A 19,969-nucleotide genomic window follows, 5' to 3' on the forward strand; every position below is an offset into this window, starting at 1 on the left:
CAATAGTGTCGATGTGGTCCAATCAAACATGTGGGATTTGCACCCCAGCCAACAGTACAAGTACCCTTTCAAGCAAATGCTTCGCAAAGAAACGACAAAGTTTTATTAGCTCGAACAAAGGAAAATTTTATTAAGTCCTACGCAAACAAGCAGCTTCTGAACACAAAAAGAATGATGAAAACAAAAATAGAAATCTTTAGAAAGGGGTCATAAACAGACACTTCAGAAAAAACTTCCTGAGAATGCAGCTTGTGTATAATAAAATTTGAAAAGTCCGTTAACCAAACTAACAAGCTATCTGTTAAACAGTAGGAATATTTTCGTATTCAAAAGAAAATAGGGAATTCTTTTATTATGTTTGTTGGCATAGAAAAGAATGAATCAGTTTCTTCCATGTTTTCCCCTTGTTGTGCGCTTGATGCGCATGTCTAGAAATTCATGTGACATGATGGCAAAACCGTCAGTTAAGTTCTTAATATTCAATGATACAGGTGAGAAAACTTACAGGTTATGACGCCGCCACAAAAGAGAGCGAAAATTCAAATGACTGTAAGAAAGGGTGCGTGTAAGAAAAACATGCTCGGTTTAGGCTAAATAGGTTCTCAATTAGGTTCTTCATTCTATGAAGTATATATTTTTGTTAATTATCAGAATAAACTTGGTCTATTCTTCATTCTGAATATCTTTTAGTGTACCAATGTTACCAAAAGTCCACCAACAACAATTGATCAATGATACAGTACTGTATATGAAAAAGTAGCAATAATAGTTTCATAATAACAGTTTGCATTTAACAAACATTGTGTATTTTCAATTTTTTTTCAAATTATATTTTCTGTCATCTTTTCTGTTTTTGGTAATAAAGTATATAAATTAAATGGTTAAACCCCACATATAAGACACGTTAAACCCCAGACAGATATTGTTTGGCTAAACAGGTTCTTATAATTATGGAATATTAAAAAGGCTTATTTCTGCCTGAAGGTTCTTAAATTCCTAGGTTCTTACACGCGGGTTTTTACTGTATGAACAGAAAGCAATCAAATCGATAATGGACCCATGTGATGGGACCTATGCACACATCCATAGTTAACTCTTGCTTCATTCCGTTAGACTGTGCATATAAAGAACAAAGATTGAGTAGTTGGACAAAACAATGGTAATATCAACAAAAAAGAAGAGAAAGGGCCAGTTGACACACACAACAATCAATACACAGTCCTAAGAAACACTGGGTTAACCTCAAAACATTACTAGATTTGAAGAAGAAACTTCCAATAAGATGATGTTTGTAAAGAGCAATAAAACCCATAGTAACCCTTATTGACACAAAATTATTTTAATGCTTTGATTGTGCAATAAATAAAGCCGATGAGTGCACCCTGAGTGAGTTGAAACAGAATTTGGAATACTTGGTGTGGTTTATTGTACTCAATCGACTCGGACCAATCAATTAGGTGACTTTGCAGAGTGAGATTTGTAAAGGTTTTTTTTACATAAGTTTCAAGCAAAGGTTCGTTGGCAAAACAACATTTATTTGGATACAGCGCTAACAACACAGTCGCTATAAGAGCGAATTATTTCTGCCATGATACATAGAAAGAAATAACGCTGGAAAAAGGAAAATCGTCGAAATCAATTCATTAATTCGACGAATGCATCAACTATTCCAAAATCTTACTTTTATTGTACAACATTTTAATAAATAATTATTAACAGCTTCTCCTGATAAGACAGTCGAGGTTAATTACCAATATCTCTTGCAAACATCGTTCAAAACCTTTAAATTCATCAGGAAACTGTTCTTATTTTAATTTTTTTCTATTACAACTAGAATGTTCCTCTTTGGTGTAAAAACCGTTACAGGATCTCGCTGCTTTAAGTTGAAAAAAAAATCGAAATCTGGAATTGTATTCAAAACTGAAAGTCAGTGAACAAAGGATTCGTTATTTCACAACAACTTCTGTCCCTAAATTGACTGAAAACTAATTTTGATATAAACCGAGAAAGTTATCTGAACATTCAATTTATATACAAAATATAGTTAGCTTATACTGCAAATTTTCTATTTGTATCATTCTTAGAAATTGTCTAATCGTTCGCAAAAACATTTGTTCATTCACCTGGGAAGAGCAAGAACTGTAAAAAACGCAAAACAATGGCGCTCGTGAAATATTCAAGTGTTAACTGCCATGTTAGTTTGAAGGATTTCATTCCTCATAGTCACTGCACGGTGAATTTGGTATGAGTCTACGACAAATGGCAAAAAGAACTTTGCTGTGCCATCCTTTGGAAGAAGGTTGACCAGTTCTGAAGGCGTGCAAAGTCTCGCCAGTTTCGTTAAAGTTCCTAAAATAAAAACGAAAAGGTTGAAAATCGTGGCATCAAAAGATCATTCAACAGATTCAATATGAGACAGAAAAAGTGCTTAGCCTTGTTCATAAAACGAGATAGCCTACATTTTAAAAATCATCCAACCAATGGAATCTTCATCACTACGCGATTTTATTTTTAAATATAAACATTGCGTGATAATATAGCTACCGATAAAAAACCAGGCAAACCAGGCAAACCAGGTTGAAAACTGATATAAAAATTTGCAATCACGAATCTAGGAAGATTATTACCCTTCAATGCGTCAAGGTATGTCTCCTTGTTCCACCTTTCATGAAGTTCATTCTTGAGTACTTTGAGTAGGTAAGATAGAAAAACTTTCCACTAGAATGACAAAATAATCAATATCAACTATTTTTCCATTTTGGTGGTTCCATTGCCGCTTTACAGCTCTAAAACTATCAATGTCATATTAACTTCACAAAACCTTGCAATGCAAGCCTCAGTGTAGTAGTACACGATTTCCAAGAATTGTTTCCCTTCTTAAACTTGCTGATAACTAAAGTACTTCAAGTGTCATGCAGCACTCTCTCTGATCTTTTTCAATCAATCATGAAAGAGCAAAGCATTACTAAACTCTTTCGATTAATCTTAAAATTATATGATCTATCGATACAAATATATTTCAGTAAACCCCAAATCACGGTAAAAACCGATTGGTTTATCAAATAGATATCAAAGGATATCATGGCTCGCTAGTAGAAAATTAAACGAACCAAAAAGTAACAAAGAAAACTAAATATTGCCTCTTAAAACCAGTGGAAAAACTTTCTTTGCATTATGAACCTAATTAGAATGACCCCTTCCTTAGAAAATGATGAGAATAACTATAGGCTGTTTTTAGGATTAAGGAGTATTATTTAATTATCTTTTAAATAACCTTCCATTCTTTCAAATCCACGATAAAGTATTCGTTACTACATAAAACACGGTGAAAATTAAAAATGTGCAACCAACCTGGTCTTTCCTCGATTGGAAGATGTCCTTTCCGTATTGTAGCATAATATCGGGGTAGGTCTGGACCACAAACTCGACTGCCTTTGAGATAATATACATATTTGAGGATGCTTGAAATTGTAAAGGACATCAAACCACATAAGAAAGTTTGTATAATGCGCAAAGAGGAAACAAGAAATGTTGTTCCAGAGGCGACTAGCATTGATAAAAGTTCGGGACGGCCTGCAAAATTGACGAGGAAACGACCCTAATTCAGTAATTATGGTCAATTTCAATGTAGCTCTATTTTCAGGGTAAAATTAACGGTGAATACTTACTTCTAAAGTTTTTCCAGTAAAAGGATAGCAGAGTAGCCTGAGTGAATCGTCGCCAAGGAAATTATCTTTCTCCACAAATTTCTGCAACAATTTGTAAGTTTTCGGCGTGCAATATGATGAGCATGAAAGTGACTATGGAGATAAACGCCTGCACCTTTATTGTGAAGACCAAATTTGCATTGTGTTTATGAGAAATTAGAGGTTTTGCTAAAACATACGAGCAAGAGAACTTGCATTACCTTTAATTCTGAATTAAAGAAACAAGAAAGTTTGCTGAACGGAAACAATAATGGGTCTTTTTAACAAATTATCGTAGACCATTTAAAGGATGCCCAGTCTATCACATCCTGGCAATTGCATCTTCAAGATAGATGATAATTCCTTATATTGATCGACAACGACTAAAAGATTTATTGCTTTTTGCCCACTTCAGACAAGCAAACTACGGCAACAACTTACTCAATAAAAAGATATAGGATAGATTGATTCACCTGAATTTTTAAAAGAACGCTATTACAACAGCAGCAAGTGCAAATTTGAAAAGACGTTTCTGTGGATTTTTTGCTGATTAAAGGAGATTCCTCGGGTGAAGATCGTGTAGACAGTTTTTGCTGTTGTTTACGTCGCAGGCAGTCTTGGGGAACGGGAAAGTCTCCTAATGAAAATACATGACAATTAGGTCTCAATATTGACGGCAGAAAGTTAGAAACGAAGCAAATTAATCATACTGCTCTTAATTCGTAAATTGTGTCGATTTAAATAGGAAAAGAGCTTATAAACCCGAAACGGTATAGAAAATGAGGTTTTGCAACAAAAGAGCAACGAATATTTTGGGTAAAACGGCGTCTATGGGAAATGTTCATTAGCGACATTAGATAATTATGCAAACACATTCTGGTAAAAAACAGCTAGAAATATCTACGTCATCACAAACCTGAGAAGGGTGGCAGCTTATCGAGCCAATCATACCTCGGAGCAAAATGACCACTGCCTTTAGGCTGCAAACGAAATTGTTAGGAAAAATTTAAAACTCATCGTGGCAATGGATTTAACAAACACCTACTTGCAAATAAAGCCATATTGTTAAGGAAAGGGGAGTCTCGTGGGAAATGATGGAGAGGCCATTTGTGCTGGGTCGATAGCGCGAGGGGAAAGGGTGGCAAGTCCATTTCCTTGCTGCCTTTAGCCTCGCCAGTTTTGTCAGCGGACACCTATTTGATGGTGGGTGGACAAGTTGTGAGCGTCCAATTTGTTGAGTTTGCATACGAACCGACATCCTTCAACGATGCAGTCAACCAACCTTACCATTTTCCTAGCAGACCGAAATCATTAGAATGAATTTTAATCGAAAAAGGATCAGCATCAAGAAAAGTAAACAGCATCAGCTGCTCTCAACCGTCCGCTTTAAATCTAATAGAAAAAGAATGCATCAAAATTATCCACTTACAACGTGATAATGCGGAATTTTTAGCAGTTCTGGTTGTGTGCTGGCTTCGAACCATAGAAAATACTGCTGTAGAAGATGATACTGAAAACAATACGAAAATAATAAAACGAGCCTTATTTCGAAATAACAAAATTACTTGCAAACAAATTTTTGTATGGTGGTACAAATTATATCTTTGAAACATCATAAAGCCTTTCATTATAGAACGTCAGTATAAGGATCAGAGTATAAAATGTCAGTATAAGGATCCGAAAGAACACGATGGAAAATAATACCCAGTTGTGGATTAAATAAGTAAATCATAAACGCGAACACATGACTGTTGAAGTTACCCAATCAGTACGGTTTGCCCATTGAAAATATTACCAAAGGAGTCCTAGGGTGAAAACGAACTCCTTCCGTCTACACAAAAGCGGATTATAGATTCTAAAATATATAGATTATGTTGATAGATTCTAAAAAAACTACTAGATGGAACGACGACCGAGCTCTACCAATAATCCATTACGAATTTCGGATTATTGGTAGATTCAAAAGCTAGAAAACTATTCCTGAAATATACTTTGGTTAAATGTCAGAAGCTTAATCAAATTTTCTCGATGACAGCTTTTAGATTTATGAAATAGTCTAGTTCATATTTTAAAATAAAAGGTCAAGATGTATATGAAAACGGATATTGATGACAAAAAAGTGGCATCTGAGTTTTCCAACGCAAACCAGAGATAAATACAGAATTCATTAACTGAACCGTTGAATTAGTCTGCCTAAATGTGGCGAAAAAGCTGAATTTTACCATGATTTCTGGAAAGTCGTCTTTTCTTTTCTCATCTAGACAAATAAAAATACCAAGATCATAATGTTACTTACAGCGTGTATCACACAAGTTTACAAAGATGCAGCATCTAGGAACATATTTAAGAGACATAATTGGGGTGGGTGTTAGGTGAGGCGATATTTGCGGAAAACACAAGTGTCAGACAACAAAACCATGAATATTAAAATAATTACTAATATAGTTCAAGGCATGCACGTGCCGTTAAGGCAAGTCTTATTTACGCAACGAAGCCTGGTTTGTCACAATAAGACACAATGTTTTATTGGACGTGAAACTATTTTATCAAACGTGCATTCTCAGATAGAAATTGATATCTTTTCAACAAATGAAAGATTACATATTGCATCATTGCAAAAACTTTAGAATATTGAACTACTTTTAATGTTAAATGTTGTTTAAATATTTGAAGGAGAAACATGGAATTTTTTCTCAAAGGCAGGCTGAAATATTTTGTTGAAAATAACCAGCAAAGATGTATCGTACCATTAAGAAGTGTTTCAAGCAGGTCCAGTCCCTTGAAATTTTGCCTAACAGCTCCCAAACTACCTTCACCCAGCTGTAGAAATAATACTTTCTATTATCCAACATAAAAGTGCACGGGCAGTAGGAAACGACCACGAACTTGTGATAAATTCAAAACGCGTGATTTAAAGATGCTTAACTTCGTAACTGGCAAAACAATCCAAAATAGAAAAGGATTGGTCAAGAACTAGATAATACGAGAGTAAAGGGTTTTTAGAAAAAGGTTAGCTTAAATACAATCATAGACGTACCTCATGTGCACTGAGGGCTTTGCTGAGCGTGATAATGCCACTGTCATACAAGAACACCAGCAAATCTGTAAAAGCTCTTGAGAAATGCTTTCGAAGCAGCTGTGAAGGCAAATTTAAACGATTCGCCATGAGTGAAGTCGACGCCTGAAGTTACAACAGCAAAGGACAGGGCAATAACAGAAAGAGCATAATGTGCAAAAAGTTGGACTGAAAACAGAACCTCACTTACTTGGCCAAGATGTGATAGCTTTTCTCCATTCCATAGTTTGTCTGGGTACTTTGAAACAGCTTGAATCAGTTGTTTCTAGGGAAAAGTTTCAGTAAAAGTCTGCACACAGATATGTGTTGGAAACAAAGACTATATAGCAGTAAATCAAGAAAGGACTGACGCAAAAAACACTTATTACAGGAAATTCTCTCCTCAGCGACACTAAGTCAACTGAAAATTAAACTGAAAAACTCCCTACTGTACTGTATCACGAGTTGGTTTTAATCGCAAAATATTCAACTGTGGCACCAACTTACATTGCTTAATTTCCGGAGAACATGCTCAGCCTGTGTAAGATCACCCACTTGCAAGCGCAGGATTGCTACCACAATGAAATCCAAATCTGAAAGTCTAAGAATACAATTTGAGTATAAAAGCAGAAACCATAGGAATCTTTCTTACATTATTAAGATAAAGGTGCAAGCTTAGAAAAAAACACAAGCGTGCAAATAGCTGCACGCAGAACTAGGCTGGGTTTCTATCATGAGTTTTTCAACAACATTCCAAATTCAAAGAGAAAACGAAAAAAAGGAGAGAGAGAACTAGTCACTAGTAACAACCCGAAGCCTAGATAGTTTAATTCCACAACAGTTGTTAGAAGCTGCACATTGGAAATAGCAAAGCTGGAGCTTTTAAAAAAGGTCTGAAAAAGTCCACGAAATGCCTGGAACCTTAAATAGAAATTCTGAAATTACAAAAAGCAGTCCATCGGATAGATAGACATGATTCTAGGCTACTCTATTACGACCACGTCTGATATTCGACAAAGAGAAATGATGCCTGAAATTCTTCCGCTAAAAAGAGTTCCGGTAGATTACTGTTTTTTAAGCAACACATCTTAATACCTAAACGCCTCACGAAGTCGATGCAAAAAGGAAATTCCAAGCAACTTGGTTCAACAAAAGGCACTTGATAATAAATAGCCAGAGACGGGATCTAATTCAATGAGCAACACAGATCAAAGTGTGTATCTGAATTTACTTGTATTTTGAACTGCGGTCTCCGGGAGAGATAAAACTTTCCAACAGCGATACAGCTTTGTCTGCAAAAAAAGATCTATGAAAGCAACGTTGGCGTGGCAACATTAACCTTTAGCCAAACAAGAAGCATAAAGTCAAGTCAGATTGACGTTTCTTAAGTGTATATGTTTCATAATCTAAATATAAAAAAATACACAAACCAGCCGGGACGTTTCTTAACTTGGGTCTGAGGATGATATCTGACAATAATTGAGGAGCAGCGGTTGCATAAATATTCAGAATGTGAAGGGCTGATTCCTGAAGAAAAGAGACCATGTATTAAAGGCGGAGGTTAGGGCAGCAAAGTAGCATATGCATTGCATTCAACTGCCCTACATAAAAATGTTTTCTTCATTAACAGGATAGGGTAAAAACTAGCTATCCAAATATGCTGAGACACTTGCAAAAAAAGAAGCTACTTACAAATCACCCGCCCCCTTCCCCTCAAATCAATGTTGGGATTGGATTGGTAACCAATGTAATAATCCCCACTTATTCCGTAACCATCTTAACCAATATTGACCCCGGGGGGAAGGGGATTTAGGTCACCAGCGCATATAATATGAAGATAAAGTACGCGAATTCCTTTTTTGTTCAAATGTCTCAGCTATTTTTGGCCAGGAGTGTAGCTTTCAAATAGCAATCAATGGGAACTATCTAGCGGGTTGATCTCGATCTTTATCTCCACTCATTCTTCATATTCAATAACACCAGTCAATAAATTCGAGATCAATTAAAAGTGTTCTGAAAGTTATCAAAAAGGGCCAACTTGCAAGAAAGTATCTCCAACAACAAAAGTGTTCAGAGAGCAAGTACAAGCTGCGCTGCATAAATAATTCAAAACACTTTTCTCGAAAAATTTGCTCAAAGAAGCAACCGAAATAGATCTATAACAAAGGCCTAAACCAAACTAGATCTTGACAAACCTCCAACAATTCAGATTCTCCCTCTTCTTCTTCTGAAAGAACCTTTTCATTCAAATATTGAATCATGCCAATACCATAGCGACTGCTCTGGAGGGCAAACTTTTTGCAATGAAATTCAAAAATCCAAAGCAAAAATGTTTACAGCAAAAAATACTAAGAACACAAACAACCTTAAAGGGATTTTCAGCTAACAGACAGCCCTAACAAGGCCGAAAGTGACAGATGACGAGCACTCAACAAACTAACAAGAAGTGGAAACATTAGCAACTGGATAAGACAAAGAATTTTAACCAGAGATGAAACTGGCAGCAAACAGCTAAATAGACAGAAATGAATTTGAAATACCAGGTCTTCTTCTTTGTCTCTTAGAGAGTGTCTCAGAAGCACTTGCTCCAGTTTAATAGCTGCCATATTGTAGTACTCTTTTGCCATTAAGTACTCAAAGCTGGAGCCACACCTATGAACCGACATAGGCGGTATTACATTAAGGATATAGAAAGCATAGTTGGTTGTGCATACAAGAGCATACAGAATTGATACAGAAAAGCTGCATTTTTAAAGCGTCCAAACATCAAGAGTGCAATAATCTCTTAATGATGCATTAGTAAAAGCAACAGTTTGCATTAGGCAAAGTTTAGGGGAAAGCTGTCAATCTTCAAAATTTAAGGGAAGGTCGCAAAAATTAATGCCGCAAAATTTTGGGAAATGGTATCACCCGCAAACATTCTTCAGCAAAGCATAACAAGGCCTTAAATCGCAAAAAGTTATTCCGCAAAAATTCCGTTAGGTAAGATATAATGATTAGAATAAGGAAAGAGAGGGAGGTAAAAATGCAAAAGGAAACAAAGAGCAATATTCAAGATAACATATCTTTCTCCTTGAATTGTAAATCACACTAGATTTAAATATATATTGTTTGGATTAGAACGAGCAGCTAAAATGTCTTTCAATACAAAAGGGTAAAGCGACAAGCTAATTGAAGGAGTCTTTTTGTAGCTACAATAAATTTGAGAAAGCAAGGAAATTGACCCAGGACGCTAAATGCAGAGGTATTTTCGTGTGACGCATCAAAAGAAGCTAATCCTATAATTCTAATGTCAACTTGGCCTCCATTTAGGGACAAGCTTGCTACGTTAACGGTTTATAAAAAGTTCAAAAGCAATGAAAACTTTCGATTAGATTTACAGGGAAATTACAGGACACAGTAAACTTAAATAAAGGAGAATATTTAGATACAGCCTTGATAATTTTACTTAGGCTTGGACGCGCGGTCTTTCACCCCAAATCCCGACCCAGTTCCCTTTGACGCGGTTAGTTGAAAAGGTGTATTAGGGATTACCTGGAGAAAAAGTCACCAAGTTTGACAGCAGATCTTTTGATAGCTAGACGTAATGCCTCCTTTTTATCCTCTGCAGTACTGAATGAGAGATCCGCTTTTAGAAATAGATGCGACTCAGAGATCAGCTGATGGAATACATTCGGGTTTGCAAATTCGGAGCCCTCGATCAACTTCATCTGAAAAAATTCCAAATACTGATACAAAATGATAATATAAGCACTTGGCTGAGAAAGTTTATCAGTATAGGAAAGTCCTCGGCATGATTTTGTTCTAATGCCTTAGCAAGTCCTGCATTCTGAATTTTGATTTTTTTTGTGGCATGTCACTCGGAGCCCCTTCTCATAACCAGTTTTTTACAACAAATTACTACCGAATTAAAATATATCTTCCAAACTGGTTTTTCTTGCTCTGGTGCCAAGCGATGCCATCAGTTAGTAAAGCAGAGACCTCTAGCTACTCAAAACCAAACAAAATTCAATGAACACCTTTTACATGAGCTACTAATGATACTTAAGTGATTGATAAATATTGCCACTTGAAATCCTTTCTAACATTGCGTGTATTCTCGGAACAAAAAGTACATACTGCCTATGAATGTAGGGACCACATATCAAGCGTGTGGTAATGGGAAACAAAACAAGACTTACGATTTCTATGGCAACGTCTAGTGCAGGGGTTATTTCACGTACATATACATTCCAAGGCATTGTTCGCTCTTTCATAAGGGAGCTAGGTTTATCCCTATAAAATAGGAGCACACAGCTTAATGCAAGAGAGGAAAATATTATATAAGAAGCAATGAATCCAGCATATTATATATAGCATAGAGGTGGAGAAAATAAAACTACATGTTTTATCTCTACAAGCCAGTTTCGTGAATGACTCACTCTTCAGGAGATCTCTAGCTACTCAAAATATCTCTATGTTACTGATGAAGCGAAAGCGAACCGTCTTACGAAAGAGTTTTTTTTGATTTCATATATATTTCTATACATATATATATATGATTACTGGTGAAGACTTTGGTCGAAACGTTTACATGAGAGTGTTTTTCTTGAAGATCTATATAATATAACATATATACAATTGTCAAGGCACTAAATCAAGCCACACAAGCAATCACGAAATTCAAAAACTCATTAGCTCAAACATTAAGACAATAAACGACCCATGCAAGAACGTAGTAAACCTCTCAAGCCTTACATTTTCAAAAGAGAAATTCAAGCTACTTAACAAAAACCTGAACTTCTGCCCTAGAACAAACAAATATAATTCAAATAACATGAATAAAGATCAGAACAACTTCTTTAGAAGAATCAATCTTAAAGCCCATTTTACTAAACAAGACACGGACAAAGAAGAAGATAAAGATGAGATAACAGAGGAAGAATATTTCAAGAAGAAAAGCAACTGGACTCCAACAAACACACACCACACAATATACACATTTATATTATCTGTAAGTAATGCTATTAATAAATCAAATACTAAACCACTACCCAGAGACAACCTTACCAAAAACGAACGAAAAACACTCAAAGATCTAAAAAATTGGACAGATATTATAATCACAAAAGCAGATAAAGGTGGGGCCGTAGTGATAATAATCGATATTAACGATTACATTAAGGAAGCAGAAACGCAGCTCAAAAATGATGAGTTTTACAAACTCCTACATCATGATCCAACTCTAGAAAATAACCAAGAAATAACCCAAACAATCACACACTTTATCAAAAACAACTTATTGAAAGAAAAGGTAGGAGAAGGACTCAGAATCGAAAATCCTAACCTTTATCCTCACAAGAAATAACTTCTCTTTCAATAGCAAAAACTTTCTACAGATCAAAGGATGTGCAAAGGGCACAGTATGCGCACCTTCCAATGCTAACATATTTATGGGTTAATTTGAAGAACTCTTTATATTTCCACAAATAAGTAGCTTCACAAAGCTATACTTAAGATACATCGACGACATCTTTATGATTTGGACCAGCACACAACCCCAGTTCGAACATTTCATTACCACTCTCAACCAAACCCATCCCTCCATCAAATACGATTACGAAATCTCTTCAAAATCGATCAATTTTCTCGATAAAACAGTATACATTGATAGCGATAACCTTTTACAAACCACTTTGTACAAAAAACCAACTGATCGACAGAACTACCTCCATAAATCCTCCGAGCATACTCAACACCTTAAGAATAACTTACGAATAGCCTACAGCCAAGCCCTAAAAATTAGAAGGATTTGCTCGAAAGATAATGATTTTAAATGCTATTGTGACAACCTATGTGAAAAATTTGTAACCAGAGGATACAATATTGAAAAAATAAAACAACAGATAACTAGAGCAAATAACATCCCACTCGAAAAAACTCTACAGCCAAGTCAACGTAACAAGCAACACCGTGTACCATTCATCACAACATTCAACAGAACCTTACCACCCATAGGCACAATTTTAAATAACCATTGGAACATTCTCAAGTTAAACCCCAATACGAAGGAAACTTTTAAAGACCCACCTGTGATTGCTTACAAGAGAAATTAAAGCCTTAAAGACATTTTAGGAAGCAACATGATCGAAAACAACCAAATGATTAAGACAAATAATAGTCAAAATTCGGGAATTTGCAAACCCTGCAACACTAAATCTGGAAACTTATGCTGTAAACAAATCTCACAAACGTCTTATTTTTGTAGCAATCAGACAAACCAGTCCTTCAAAATATTTCACAATGTTGATTGTAAAAGCCAACACGTTATCTACCTGATGGAATGCGTAAGATGCAAATTACAATACGTGGGTAAGTCCAAAACCCCACTAAATCTTAGAATGAATAACCACCGTAAGGACTCCAAAAAATCTAACGCTATACCAGCATGCAATCATTTCAATAATGATTTCTCACATGATTTCAAAGATGCAAAATTCATTATAATTGAGCAATTAAGAATAATTCCATTCGAAAAAGAAATTTTAAGAACACGCCTTGATAAAAGAGAGGATTTCTGGATACAAAAACTCAAAAACCCTAACCCCACTTGGCCTTAACCAAATAATCAATCATCCTTTTCCAAACTTTGAAAAATAAATACCCCCTTTATACCCTGTTTTATCATTCGTTCATTCTCAATTTGATTGTCTCGTTCCCAGGGTATGGGTATGAGTTTAGAATATCTATCATTGTATTAAATAAATGTCAGATATATCAAGTAATCAATAAATAACGTAAATCAAAATTCTGTAACATTTAGTTTGCCATGATTACGGCCTATGGTCGAAACTAGTGGGCAGTCATCTCGTATATTTTTTTACTAGCACCTACGTCTTACTTTTGTTCGATATATATAAATATATATGTATATATATATGTAAATAAAAATCGATGTTAAAACATAACTTACTTAAACTCGAAGGTCTTCTGCAACAAAACAATGTGCTTTTCGGTCGACCCAATGAATGTGAATCCTCTGAGTGGGTAAATTGCAATGAGGCAAATTTCAATGCTTGTAGGAGGGCATGGCTATAAGATAAAAATCTGAAAAGTAAACCAAGAGAGCTATACTATAAAAGATAATATGTCCCGTAAATCAACAGCTCAGAGATTATGATTAAGAAAACATCGATAATTAGTCTTTCGTTTCAGATTGGGTAAGTAACAATAGATCTATTGTAAAGTACAATCAATGGGAATATAGTACAACCAATGGCTAACGAATTGCACCTGGACATAGTCCATATAAAGTACGTTAAGCTTGCAAGTATGAATGCACTATATATTTTAATTTCAGACGCCTAGCTTTAGCTTGTTAAATCTGTATCACAACTCATAATCATAAAGGAATTAAATACAAAGTGAGACAAAATGAATCTACTTTTTCGTTGAACTAGTTTTAGCATAAAAAACAGGATATCTAAAATAGTTAAGTGAGAACAAACAACACAACTTGTCTGTAAACTCCCAAAGTATCGACCATAGACTTATGGCTCGTGCAAAAGTAATTGAAGGTTGTGAACAACAGTTAAAAATAGTTAAGCAAGAAAAATCTAGAGAAAAATTCTAAAAAAATAACTGCCAATGAAAGTAAAATGCTAGCTTCAAATAGGAATTTTTAAAAAAGGCAGGTGAATAACAGTGTAATCAATAAAAATATAGCAGGACTCTTTCTCTCAAACCTGTATCAAATCCAACCAGTTGTAAACAACTGGTTCTGCCGTGTTGTGCAAGAGACTCAAACTAAGAAGTCTCTCTCGTTTAGAACTTTCTTCGTCGCTAGCAGGGCTTCTGTTCTTGTATCTTTCTTGCACTTCCTTCTTTCGGCGCCTGAAAGGCATTCTAGATTTTGACTGACTTGACGATGCACGTCGCTCGAGAGGTTCTTTGGTGAAATGTCCCTCCTTAGGTGTGATTCCGTCTTGAGACTCGCCATGCTCTTCTTCACTAAAATATGCCAATACGTCACTAACGTGGCCCTTGCTGTCCAGTTCACTTCCAGAGGAGAAACTAACGGATGAGTATGCTCGCTCGCGACCTTGATGAATGAAATATTACCTTCAAATAGACTAATACAAACAACAGTTAATGAAAAAACAGGTTTCATTTCAACAAGAGGTTTCTGATCAATGTTCCTGGCAAGATGAACAGGTCTAGACAAAACAACATTAACTATATGAACAGGAGTGTTCATGTTCGAAGAATCTGGTTTCTCAAATGAGATATGATAAAGTAGAGTGATAAAATACGGTGTCATCAACAGCCTATAAACACCTTTCCTAACCCACAGAGCATGATAAAATAAACTGGCTTACCTTGGGCCTCATATGGCATAAAAGTGCTGTCAGGAAAAAAACTTTTTGCATTTTGCGCTGCAGATGAATAGAGTCGTGTCGTGTAGGTTTCCAAGCCATTTCTTGTGACAACATGCAGCATTTTGCGTGCAAGACATGCAGAAATGCATTCTTCAGTAAAATCGTACTCCGTAAGCAGTCTTGGAAAATTCAGCATGTCGTACAAGAACCCCTTCCGTCCGTTTGAGAAAAATAATCCCAACGAAAGAAGGGTGCCATGAGCTGTCGATTCCATTTGAGATTCCAAGATAATATCAGGGGTGTTGGAATTCGCGTTTAAATTTGCGGGAAAATCTAGAATAAATGTACAGAGTTCTACATGTTATTATTTGTTCATGTATCAAGCACAAGCTTTTAAACAAATAGGGTGCTGAAGAAATACTCCCTGAGGTAAACAGGGTTCGGAGGAGGGGTTCCCTAGGGCTAGCTAATCGAGAAGGGAATACCACCTTACAAAAACAGAAAATGACTGATTTAGATGATATTTGAAACTAGTGCTGAAAAACATATTTAAAGCATGCTTTAAACACAAGCTCCATCGAACCAGGTTGTTGTCCTTTTAATCAGAAGGCTCCCTTAGATATCTCCTTGAGCGTCATTCCATTGGACAAAATCTCAAGTCCTGACTAAAGAAATGGATATTCCAATCATTCAAATGACCAGCATTAACATGACCAGCAGATGGCTTTTATAAATAATTTGGCGAAATATCTATAAGCAACAAAATAATGTTTCAAAATAGCACGGAAAAGGGAAACATGTCATACTAAAGTATTTTTCGTCTGACACTCATCACAGTAAAAATGTCAGAAAAAGAAATAGACTAAATTGCGTGCATGTACTAGATATGTCTTGTATTGATAACGGTCTATGCTTGAAACGTTGTTAATTAAAAATCTTTTATCTATTCTAAGTACAATTTACCTATTTCAAAGCTATTTTCTATTTCCTTATAATTTATATCCAGATGTGGATAAAAAAAAATGAGAGCAAAAATAGTGCGTTTGATTTGTCTTTTGTTTTTGGCAGCCAAACTGTTACCTATTTGAAGGGTCCAAGAGAGAAAACGAACTCTTTCTGCTCACACAAGCCAGAATTGTCTGCTGACATGTTCCAAAATGCCAAAAATGAAAACTTGAATGTTTAGGGGCACCCTGGATTCTTAATAAAATGTTGACCAATAGATAAATCACATTTTATTTGGGCATTCTGTAGACTGCTGGTGTTTGAATATGATGGACAGAAGAAAACTCAACTTGTGTAGACAGAATCTCATGCTGACTCTTCAAATATATTAGTAGCTCTAATTGGTCAAAAACAAAGAACCAATCAATCAAAGGTGCTATTATTTGTCTTGTATTACTTTCCATCCACGTCTGGATATGAATTTCTGCTTACCTTTGAACATTATACACTGACAATTGTCAGCTGGAAAATATTTGGAAATCTCATAGACTTATTATGTTCAATTGAATTATGTTGTGACAGACAATTTTTTTGAACACAAAAGTTGAACTTAATGGTAGGATTTACAGCAATTTTCAATATTTACAAAATATAATTAGAAATATGCTTACCTGCATAAACTGGCAGCAGCTGCAAGCTGTGAATAAAAAAACTTTCTGTCTGATCAAATTGCTCGTTATAAAACCTTCTATATAACATTGTAACATGACGAATATCAGTGTAACAACTGTCACTGAAAACATTTATAACCAAAAGGGGATGGCCTTTTATATTTTCTTTTGGTCCAATGACTTCTTTGGCTGTATTTTCTGAATCAATGAAGGTAGCATCTTGACGGATGGTATTCATCTTCACGCAGCTCTGTTCAACAACATATGTTGGGGTATTCTGTGTTGTTGAAGGACTTTTCCCCCTCTGTATCACAAGAGTTTCGTGCTCCAGACTGTCAAGGCCTTGTGAAGAACCTTGATCAATATTCCATAGAATAAAATCTTCATCTGCTTTTGCCTTGCATATTAAGCAATTTGAAGCTTCATTTGATGATGCCTCCCCACTTGTTTGTTGCTCACTAAGGAAATAGAATTTGATTTATTATAGGAAACAATTCTTCAAAACAGAATGGTTTTTACAATAAATTGGTCCTAATAAAATGGGCACAGGCAGACAAATCCAACTTTCTGATTATGACAAGACCCAATAAAGATGCAACCATGATGTAATTGAGTGAAAAATAATTGGGTGTTTGAACATTAATGCTTATTTTGAGACAATTTGATTTAAAATCTTTGGTCTACCTAGTAGAAGTCTCACCAAAAAATTGTCACAACATATATATGTTGAGAATTTGGTGAGCAACATAAATAAAGAAGCCTTAAAAGTTGCAAAAAATTGACTGATTTACATACTGGATATTTTTTGTAACATCTTCAGCTTGGGATATTGTGTCATCTTTATCCATAATAACATTAATAACCCTAATTTCATGTGATGAGACAAGTGCTATATAATATCTGAACAGGGAAACTTGGTTGATTTGAAAACCAGAATCAATTTCAAGTGCACAATCAAAATCAACAATGGAATTGTTTTCAGATGTGTTTCCAAAATGAATGGCTTTACAGATGAACAGATAACATTTTGCTTCTGTTGAAACAGCTAGATTTCCAGTTTCTTCACAGCATGAAATGTCAGTCACTGAGTATTTAATAGGGATGTCAATGACCAAATATTTTCCAGCATAATTATGAATGCTTGAGGTTTCTTTAGAATACCTATAATATGAGAGAAGCATGAAAAGCATGAGAACCATGGTGAAAACAAAAAGGAAACATAAGTAGCAAAAAGGCATAAGATAACAATAAAACAAAATGATTATGCAGTTAGGGTTTATTCAATGCAGAAACAAATTTTCCTGAATGATTGACCCTTTTTCAAGTTGACTGTTGGCTGTAGCCCTTTAAATGGTAGTCAAACTAATAGGACATAATAATCAAAAGGGATTGAAAAGTATTGAACGGGAAATAATAATCATACTCTTTATCTCGCGTCCCAGCATCCCATGTAAATTTTTTTTGGAACACTGAGCCCTTTCATCCTCCAGACATAGTACCTGTATTTTTGTTTTTGACCAACCAAGAGTAAACATACATCCTTTGTTATTAATACTAATATTATCTAAACAATGTGCACTTACTAGAGCAAGGATATGACAAAAAGACAGTCATCTATAATTATATTTGACTTAACATGGCATCCATTTCATACTTCCTCTCCATTACTTTTTTAATAGTATGAATTCAATCAGGGCAATTTAAAGCTAAATCGAAATGCGCTTCTCACATTCTCACCATTGTTTCCTTCTGGTAAAAGTAGAGCATTAGATTGAAAAGCAACTTGGTGAGGGGGTTGGGGTGGTGGGGGGGGGGGGGGTTGGGGCAGGATGAAGCATTAATAGTTTGTTCAAGTGCAGATACCAAGCCTGGACATTTATTGTGATTGTCAACATGAACATTAGTGCCCTCTTTAATCGTTCAAGAAAGCAGATTAATTGTTTGTCTGTCAAAGATAATTTTTCATTTATTTGTTAGATCAACTGGTATTTAAATCTAAATAACATTTACCATCTTCATCTCCTATTCATTTGGTTTAACATAACTTATAAATAGCTTGTTATAGTTTCTAATGTGTTTTCTTTAATTTTAAAGCAATTGTAATCCTCTGCTTGCTTATCAAGTTTCTGCCAAAGATGTTTCCAAGGGGTGTTTTTTAAATATCATGCATTAACTGCTTGTGCAACTGAAATCAACAAATCAACAATATATACCCTGCACGATGATGAGTTAGATATGATGACTCTCCAGGCAGATTAGTCCAGTTAACATAAACTCTGGCATTGTGTGCCCTACTGTTTGTACCAGAGCGAGATTCTAGGGACTTGGTTTCCACAGAGACTATATATCCACGGAAGGAGCAGTAAACCAACTTTTTAGAGATCCCAGCAGTTGGAAAGCTGTGAACTATGCGGCAAGTTGATCTTCCTGATGCAGAATAGACATGGATGCTCCCAGAACCTGATCCGATAAGTATGAGTCCATTTGGAGTACAACAGCAGCAAGTCGGTTCATAGTTATCTGAGAACACTTTTGGATCACAAAGCGGCTGGCAGAGTAACGTCCGCACCATTTTCATGCAGAACTGTACAAATATTTCAAATAAGTTATATAAAAATCTTCGGCTATGCAAGAGACGGATTTGATGAGAGCAGTCTCGTGCTAACCAGCACCCTCCATGTTTGGTGCTCGTTACAACAACAACAACAACCTAGGGTGTTTTGGGAATGTAGTCATACTCAACAAAGAGGGAAAACATTGCTGAATAAAAATAGCAATGTGAAATAATCAAAGATCACTTCAAAAATCATATAACTGTTCAATCTCAAAAATCAGAGCCTTTTGACTCTGAGAGGGCGCATTCACATTCCTATTTGGTACATCAGATAGGGGGTAAAAAGATTTTCCCAATTAATACCCTGCAGCTCTTGCGGAAACATGGCTTCATTATACCTAGAAGGCTACGGGTTTCAGCAAGTTTCTGCTTTCTGGAGGAATTGAGCCTAGATGCCTCTACTTTCCTTATACCGCGAATCATGTAGTAACCATACCAGTCTCAAGAATATCAACGTTGAAGACTCATTGCTAACAATGAGCCATTGCGCTACGCAAGCATCTCACAATGCATTTTCAGACAGTCTGAAATAAATTTTGGTTAATCCGTAGACGTTTACTGCCATTGTTTGGACCGTTACCACGCTGGCAAAGGCCCATTGTTAGCAATGAGTGAATAGCAATTAGCAATTAGAGAATATA

At 35.6% G+C, this 19,969-nt stretch overlaps 1 protein-coding gene across 1 annotated transcript; it reads right to left on the reverse strand.

Annotated features, from left to right (window-relative positions):
- Nucleotides 1–1,632: 1,632 nt before the first annotated feature.
- Nucleotides 1,633–19,422, reverse strand: LOC135688257 (BLOC-2 complex member HPS3). The gene is made up of 24 exons (XM_065205033.2): nt 18,928–19,422; nt 17,510–17,875; nt 16,715–17,172; nt 15,099–15,431; nt 14,466–14,821; nt 13,694–13,812; nt 10,923–11,016; nt 10,276–10,451; nt 9,282–9,393; nt 8,937–9,023; nt 8,172–8,268; nt 7,973–8,033; nt 7,249–7,342; nt 6,953–7,027; nt 6,724–6,822; nt 6,434–6,506; nt 5,909–5,943; nt 5,116–5,196; nt 4,603–4,666; nt 4,160–4,323; nt 3,669–3,800; nt 3,352–3,432; nt 2,628–2,718; nt 1,633–2,349 (listed from the first exon to the last, which is right to left on the reverse strand). Exons 1-24 carry the CDS (start codon nt 19,290–19,292, stop codon nt 2,177–2,179), a joined length of 3,786 nt encoding a protein of 1,261 aa, XP_065061105.1. The 5' UTR covers nt 19,293–19,422; the 3' UTR covers nt 1,633–2,176.
- Between the last annotated feature and the right edge of the window lie 547 nt (nt 19,423–19,969).

Source organism: Rhopilema esculentum, chromosome 19 (assembly GCF_057945365.1).
Source record: "Rhopilema esculentum isolate cy_ngs chromosome 19, ASM5794536v1, whole genome shotgun sequence".
Classification (NCBI taxonomy): Eukaryota; Metazoa; Cnidaria; class Scyphozoa; order Rhizostomeae; family Rhizostomatidae; genus Rhopilema; species Rhopilema esculentum.